The following is an 8,310-nucleotide window of genomic DNA, read 5'->3' on the forward strand; positions in this document are numbered from 1 at the left end:
AAACCTTTTTCTCCCTTTGCTCAGATGTATTGTAAAAATGCATTGATTTGTATTCTTTTAATGTATCAGATAATATGATATCTAATGTTTTCTTGAATTGTGCTTTATTCCTTTTTTTTTAATGTGTAGATCCCACGCGAATTATATTGGCCCCAATTAATGCTGATATTACCGTTGGAGAAAATGCTACCATGCAGTGTGCTGCATCCTTTGATCCCGCCCTGGATCTCACATTTATTTGGTCCTTCAATGGCTATGTGATTGATTTTAACAAAGAGAACATTCATTACCAGAGGAATTTTATGGTATGTGTTTTAAGTTTCATCTTATTAACATTCCAGTGACCCCCATGTGTCTACATTGCAGCTCCTTTTACTACAATCATTTATACGAGACTGAAACACAGGCCAAAAAAATAAACAAAAAACCATTTCATGGGTTTACTTATAGTAATTAACTGTAGCACCCCTGAACCTTTTTAAAAATGGCTAGCTGTAAGGATTCTGGTAGAGATATCAATCAATACATATTCATTGGGCTTTAGACCCATTTTTCATTTAATTTTAATGTAATTTTTATATTGCTGTTTACTATGGCTCATTGTATCTGTACTCTTGGATCTAGTGCCTTTGTATTCATTTTAAATAATAGCATTGAGCTGCTCTTTGGTTATAATGGTGATTTTAAGGCATTTCTCTTATTCTTTGAGGGTAAGAAATAGACAAAATATGTATACGTGAGGGTTTGAAGAACGAGTCAAGTGATTTTTAGAAGGGTTGAATGGCTGTATTTTTAGAATAGGAAATCATACATGACACAAATCCTATAATTAAACATAATGGTGTCCTTGTACAGAAATAGAGAAAGGAAAAGGAAAAGACTGGTAAGTAATGTAAGAATACTGACGTGCATAGGAACATCGCTGGTATAAGAGAGGACTGTCTAGGTTACAGTGAACAGTTGACCCTTGAACCACATGGATCTGAACTTCTAGGTCCACTGACACGTGGAAGTTTTTCAGTGAGTACAGTACTATAAATGTATTTGCTCTTCCTTGTGATTTTTTCCTTCATAATATTTTCTTTTCTCTAGCTTGCTTTATTGTCGGGATACAGTGTATGATTCATCTAACATACAAAATATGTATTAATTGACCACTTAACTATTAGTAAATTTTCTGGTTGGTGGAAGGCTCTTGGTAGTTAAGTTTTGAGGGAGTCAAAGTTATAATGGATTTTCAACCTGTGCAGAGGTTCAGTGCTGCTAACCCCCATATTGTTCAACAGTCAGCTCTATATAAAAGGTAAATTGGGGCGCCGAGGTGGCTCAGTTGGTTAAGCATCTGACTTCAGCTCAGGTCATGATCCCAAGGTGCTGACATCTAGCTCAGAGCCTAGAGCCTGCTTCAGATTCTATATCTCCCTCTCTCTCTGACCCTCCCCTGCTCACACTGTCTCTCTCTCTATCTCTCAGAAATAAATAAAACATTAAAAATATTTTAAAAAGGTAAATTGGCCACATTCTTACCTGTCTGTTCCTAGAAATGCTATTTTTTATGAGCCTAAAAACGTCCTTAGAATGTATGCTTAGTAAAGAAAACTAATTTAATTTTAGAGGTTAATTATCAATATAGAAATAGAAGTTTGAATTAACTCTATGGAATATGTGGGATTTTTAAAGTCCTATGAAACCTTAAGATTTCATAGGATTTAAAATATATAAGTCCTATATATTTAAGATTTCATATATACTTAAAATAGCATGTTTTCAAATTGTCTAGCTTTAAAAAAAATTCTTCTAGAAATGTATACTTTAAAAGGCCAAAACAAGTATTCAACCAGGTTGAGTGACACTTATTTTAACTAGAAGGAACATATCTTCTTAAATTTTTATTAGATAGATTCATAAAACTACTATCAGTGTAAGAATAAATATGTATACTTTCTACGTCTTAAATGTAAATCTAACAGATCTAGCTATAACTGGAAATTTACTGCAAATCTGCTGATTGTCTTTCAGTTTCTGAACCAAACTTAAACTTTAAAAAATAACAGGGAATTGGCCAGGAACTATTTTAATATTATATTCCTTATATGATATCTCTCAAGATATTTTGGTATGTTGAATCATACATGTTCCCAACATTAGTAAAATTAGGACTGATATCTTTAATAATTTCCTCAAATTGTGTTTAATTTGGCAAGTAAGGCGAGTGCTACTCAGTTTTCACTCATTTTATGGGGAAAAAAAGTGAGCTAAATAGAGATCTTACTTAAAAGAAAAAGACTTTGCAACAATTTGCTGAAACTTCATATTTGGAGCTCCTTTATGTACTTTAAAATAATAGTTACATTATGTTTTGTGATGTAAATAAACATTTCAAAAAAAGAAAGGAATAAAGGAGAAAAGGAAGGAAAAGAGACAGGGAGAAGAAGGAAAGGAAGAAAGGAAAAAAGGGAAAAAAGAGCCTGGTGGTTTAACAAGAGATGAAAATAAAGAAACAACTGGAATAATAGTTAAGAAATAAATTAAAAATTTGATCATAAAAACATAGAAGACTTTGGTAATTACTTACTGGAGTCCTATTGCGGATGATAGCCACAAAAGTTCATGTGCTTGTTCCTCAGCTAATCCAGAGCACAGCTCACTGCAGGCCACGCTTTGGCCTCACCAACTCGGGTTTCAGCTTTATTCCACCAAGTTATGATCACTGTTGGAACACATATTCACTAGCTAACTATGTAACTTAATTGAGTAAAAATGTAAAATGCACGTTTGGAGCACATTAGATGGACAGGCTGGCCTGATTCAGTTCTTTAAATAATTAAAAAACCTAGATAAGACATTTATTTTAAAATAAGTTATTAAACTTAATTCTGTCTTTTGTACCAAAGACCAATAAAGTCTTCCCTTGCATCTTCCTTCCCTTTTGAAGCCAACTTCAAAGTCCCACTTCACTGCTAAATGTACGATGCGAAGGTTGAGTAAAAACAGCATGTGTGTTTGATCCATCTCTTAGTAGATCATGCTAATGACTGGTAATTGCCGCTGGGTGCATTATCAGACCACTCTCAAGAAGGAGTGGTTCTTCCTACGTCAAGCGTAGCGAGGTAGCGCAAAGGAAGGGACATTGCTTACTGTGTTTCTTGATTATTTACATTGCATGGGCAAATATGTCAGTACATAATTTTAGGGGGGTGGTTTCTTCGATAATGTTTTGATTTTTAATTCTGGCACATTTCATCAATTAGCGAATATCCTTTTGTTCATTTGAAAATATTGTACTGAGCACATACCAGAAGAAGGGACCATCATGGGCACTAGGGTGAATAAAACCCTGTATAAGATAAACACAGGCACTGGTCCAAAATGAATTAGAGGCACCCTGTGAGTTTAAAATTCACATGTAAATGATCTGATAGCTATCAAAACCGATGTCTTCATTAGTTTTAATAAATTTAATTGCTAAAAATTAATATCAGAAGCTCTAATTAATGAAGAATGAATATATAAATCAAAATGTAAGGTTTTCATTTCCAGAAAGTAAGTTTTTATTTTCCAGTTTAGTTTCAATGACAAATTTTATTCAGTGTCAAGTAGGCTTTGATTTTAGCTTGCTGTTCTTGACTTTGACCACAACGTGGCAACCTTACATAAGGTTTCAAATTTCACAGCCTAGAATTATTGGGACTTGAAGCTTTATGAAATTAAACAAATATACTTTCCCATACTTAGGTCTAAGATGTGTGATTATAGGTAATTAAAAATTTTTACTTTATATTTTTTCAATTATATTCATATAATTATCAGGAAAAAGGTAACTACATTTTTGAAGAGGTGTGTTTCTTTTTTTAAGTTTATTTATTTTTATTTGAGAGAGAGAGTGCGGGAAATACAGAGACAGACGGAAAGAGAGAGAAAATCCCAAGTAGGCTCCATGCTGTCAGTATGGAGCCCAACACAGGACTCCATCTTAGAGACTGTGAGATCATGACCTGAGCGGAAATCAAGATTAGGGCACTTAACAGACTGAGTTACCAAGGACCCCCAAGGTGCATTTCTTTTAAGAATTTATAGTAAGCTCACAAAAAAATAAAAATTACATTGCCATTACATTTAATGATCTCGCTTTACACAAAACTCTTTTGAATTGATTATTTAAAAAATATAAATACTAACTTTAAATATGTGTGTGTGGAAACACCATACTGATTATAGAAAAAAATAAATATTTAACTTACCTGCTATTTCATTTATTCTTTCATTCATTCAATAAATAGTCACTTAGTGTTATATTATTATGTAATCAGCTTCAGTAAATGTTAAGTTTGAACTTCTGCATAAGAGGGTAGTAAGAATTATATATATGAGGGGCACCTGGGTGGCTCAGTCAGTTTAGCGTCCAACTTCGACTCAGGTGATGATCTCACGGTTCGTGGGTTCGAGCCCCGCGTCGGGCTCTGTGCTGACAGCTAGCTCAGAGCCTGGAGCCTGCTTCTGATTCTGTGTCTCCCTCTCTCTCTGCCCCTCCCCTGCTGACGCTGCCTCTCTCTCTCTCTCTCTCAGAAATAAATAAAACATTAAAAAAATTAAAAGAATTATATATATGAATCATAAATTTAAAAAATTGAAGGTTTGATACAATATGCTTATAAGCAGTTTATCTGTCATTCTTTTATTCTATCGAAGGTATGTGGCAAATAAAATTTTCAAGTCCAACTATAAAATGGCTTTTATTTTGACTTTCCAGTTTAATTGCTGCTTACTCCCTTAGAGTAAATATAAAAGACAGTATCATTTCACTTATCAATTTAATTTATAATCCCTTTTGTTCTGGAAAGGACTTAAGACTACACACACATACACACACACACACACACACACACAAACTTACTTGTAATATACCATTTTATGCCTCTCCCACAGTGGTACCTTATCTGTGTAAATTACTTTTTTTTTTCAATAACCATCTAACTTTTGACGCAGACTTTGAGTCATTTTCTGTCAAATATTTGACAACAGTCTTCCTATCAGAGCCATTATCTTAGTTAACCACATGAGTTTAAACTTTCTAATTCTAGTTACTGCCACAATAATATCTTCTTTCCGTTTCTCTTAATACAAATGTTAAAATTGAAATTTGGCAAGAAGTTATTATGTATCTGTTTTGAATTCACAAATGGCTTATGAATTGTTCAGACCAGTCCTAGGATCTAGGATTCATTTTGTCACTTCTTATTGTGTGACCCTGAGCCCGTACCTAAACCTCTCTAAACTTTCAGAGTTCTGTCTCTACAAAATTCTATTAATAATTCACTTACTTCATTCAGTTGCTTCACTGGGTTTGCAAAACTGGTTACTTCATAATACTTTATGAGGATTCAGTGAGAGAATGACTATAAAGTGCTTGGTACAGTGTTGGCAGATTGTAAGCAGCTATTATTAATAATACTCTGTATTGTGAGCAATCATTCTGCATTGAAATTTCCAGAGGCTCTTGCCACATAGGTTTTTTCAGCTTACCAATCTCAATTTTTCATACTTTAATTGTTGCACTGCTGCTGTACTGGATACCTAGTCTGAAACAAAAAGTTCTAGCTACATCCTTGTTGGGAGCAGTTGAGAAGTAGGGAGGGTTAACATTTATTGAGTGCTTTCTGTTTGGCCAGCACTGGGTTAAATGTTTTTCATGTGTTTCTCCATTGATCTCCACAGCGATCCTATATGAAACATGTATTATTGTGATTTTTCTTAAGTTTCAAGGTGAAGAAATTGAGGATTATAAAGGTTAAGTAACTTGCCCAAAGTCATCGTACCACTTGTTGGTGACAGGGAGGATTTGAAACCAAAAAGCTCTGACTGCAGACCGTGTGGCCTTCACCACTTTGATTTCTCATGCACTGGTTAATACTCATGTCTATGTTTACTTATATAATCTCCCTCCCGTTGTTTGAAGCACTATAAGACAGTACTGTGCAACTCACAATTTATTCTATAATTGTGTTTAATGAACTTTTGATGTTTACTCAAGTTTATCCGAATTACTTCACTTTCCCTATACAATTAGCAAACTTGGCAATACATTGTAAATCAAGTCCACGTGATTTCCAGTGGTCTTTAGTTGTAGGCAATTCTTTCTGATCTCCTTTAGGTAGATAGGTATGTATGTGTGTTTGCATGTGTATGGGTGCACATTTGTTTTGCCTGTACATGCAAAACATGAAACACACAAAACATACATTCAAAACATGAAAAGATTTCTTACCCTATGGTTTTCCTTTTAAAAGAAAATATTTAAAAATTTTTTAAAATATAATTTATTGTCAAATTGGCTAACATACAGTGTGTACAGTGTGCTCTTGGTTTTGGGAATAGATTACGGAGGTTCATTGCTTACATACAACACCCAGTGCTCATTCTAACAACAATTGACCTCCTCAATGCCCATCACCCATTTTCCCCTTTGCCCCCATCCCTCATCCATCCTTGGATTGTTCTGTGTATTTAAGAGTCTCTTATGGTTTGCCTCCCTCCCTCTCTGTTTATAACTATTTTTCCCCTTCCCTTCCCTTCCCCCATGGTCTTCTGTTAAGTTTCTCAAATTCCACATATGAGTGAAATATTAATTCTATAGAACATGTCACAAAATGGTGCTTAAATTTGAGTCCTATGTGTTCCATACTAGAAGATGTTATGAATTTGAACAGAAATTTTGCCTCTGCACATCCAAAGGGAGAGACAGAAGGGGAGAGGGAGAGAGTAAAGGAAGGAATAATAATAAAAGTTTTATTGGTTCTCTGTTACTCCTAAGCAAGAAGGTGATGATTGTCCAGAATGATGGGGTAGAAGTTGGAGGAGAAAGAGATTAGGCCGTCATCCAGACAAGGATCGAATTAGAACTGAAGAAAGTAGAGCAGAAGACCAGCAAGCACAGCAGGATGATGCAGGCCCTGAAGTGGTGGTTCTAAGCCAGGAGCAATTCCATNACTTTGGCCATATGTAGAGACAATTTGGATTGTTACTACTACGAGGAGGAGGGAGAAGGGCTGTGTTTTATGGGCATCTGTTTAGCACAGTTGTTGCTAAACATCCTATAATGCTGAGGACAGTCCCTCACAACAAAGAATTATCTGGTCCACCTTGTCAGTAGTGCCAAGATTGAGAAACTACTGTCAAGGACGATGAAAAGGGAGACTTAGACATAAAGAGAGTGACCACTGAAAGATTTTAAGTATGACATGTTGGAAAAATTATATTATTTTGAGCAGATGAGAATGCTTAGGACAAAAAAAATTTAAGGGGCTAGCTGAAACATTTTCCAAAATAGTATGAGTGCTAGAGGATGATAGATTTCATGTGTTTTGTGAATTTAAGACTTAAATTTTGATGGGCAGTGGGAGAAAGAAGGAAATGTGTAAAACATATATAGTCCCCTAACATAGTTTTCTGACCCCCACAAAACTCAAAGGCATTCTTCCTGTTGCTAAATCCTTTTTCTGCTCTTGAGTAATTAATTGATAAGCATTAGAGCATTTGTGATAAACAGATGGAGCATTCTGTTATACTTCGCTCTGTCTAAACATATAACTTTATTGACCTTCCTTTCACTGCCCTAATAAACCTTTACTAACATCTAACTGTTGTCTTTTGTTTGCCATTTTCTATCTGTAGCAAACACCCCCTAGTCTGGTCCTTAGTACACATTTGTTGATGTCAATGCTAAGGAAGTGTAATTAAGGACATAGAGCAGCAAGACTTTGTTCTTCAGAAATGCCCTGGCTTGGAAAATGTCCAAAAATTAAATGTCAAGTTAAAGTCCCCTATGCTTTACATAGAACTCCTTACATACTTAAGCATCATTCTGGCAAAATATGATAAGTATTTAAATAAAAAGAGGGAGAAATAAATGTTAAATATTTTGGTATCTTAATTATAAAATGTGAAATTTTATAATTTCACATCATGGACTTTGATGTTTTATTTATATCACACCAGCAATACACTATTTTTTCACTAGCTGGCATATCCTAAAAATTCTATATAATTTTTTTGTTTTGTTTTTAAGAACAGAACATTATCTAAAGATATGAAGTTTTGTTCTGGTTTGGCCTTTGACCAAGTTTTATGTCCTTGGTCAAAACAGTCACTTTGAGCCTTAGGCTTCTCATCTATCATATAAGGAAGTTAGTCCACCTCTTAAGTTTTAAAATAACAACAACAGGGGCGCCTAGGTGGCTTAGTCGGTTGAGCGTCCGACTTTCGCTTGGGTCATGATCTCGCGGTTCGTGGGTTCGAGCCCCGCGTCGGGCT

The 8,310-nt window shown here is 34.9% G+C and overlaps 1 protein-coding gene across 1 annotated transcript in view; it reads left to right on the forward strand.

The window, feature by feature from the left end:
* Positions 1-8,310, forward strand: part of CNTN1 (contactin 1) — a 278,819-nt gene that overhangs the window by 239,999 nt on the left and 30,510 nt on the right. The window contains exon 15 of the mRNA XM_077753202.1: positions 130-305. Within this exon, the coding sequence (XP_077609328.1) occupies positions 130-305 (176 nt within the window). The remainder of the gene's footprint in view (positions 1-129; positions 306-8,310) is intronic.

This window comes from Crocuta crocuta, unplaced genomic scaffold (genome assembly GCF_008692635.1).
Source record: "Crocuta crocuta isolate KB4526 unplaced genomic scaffold, BGI_CrCroc_1.0 scaffold30, whole genome shotgun sequence".
Lineage (NCBI taxonomy): Eukaryota > Metazoa > Chordata > Mammalia > Carnivora > Hyaenidae > Crocuta > Crocuta crocuta.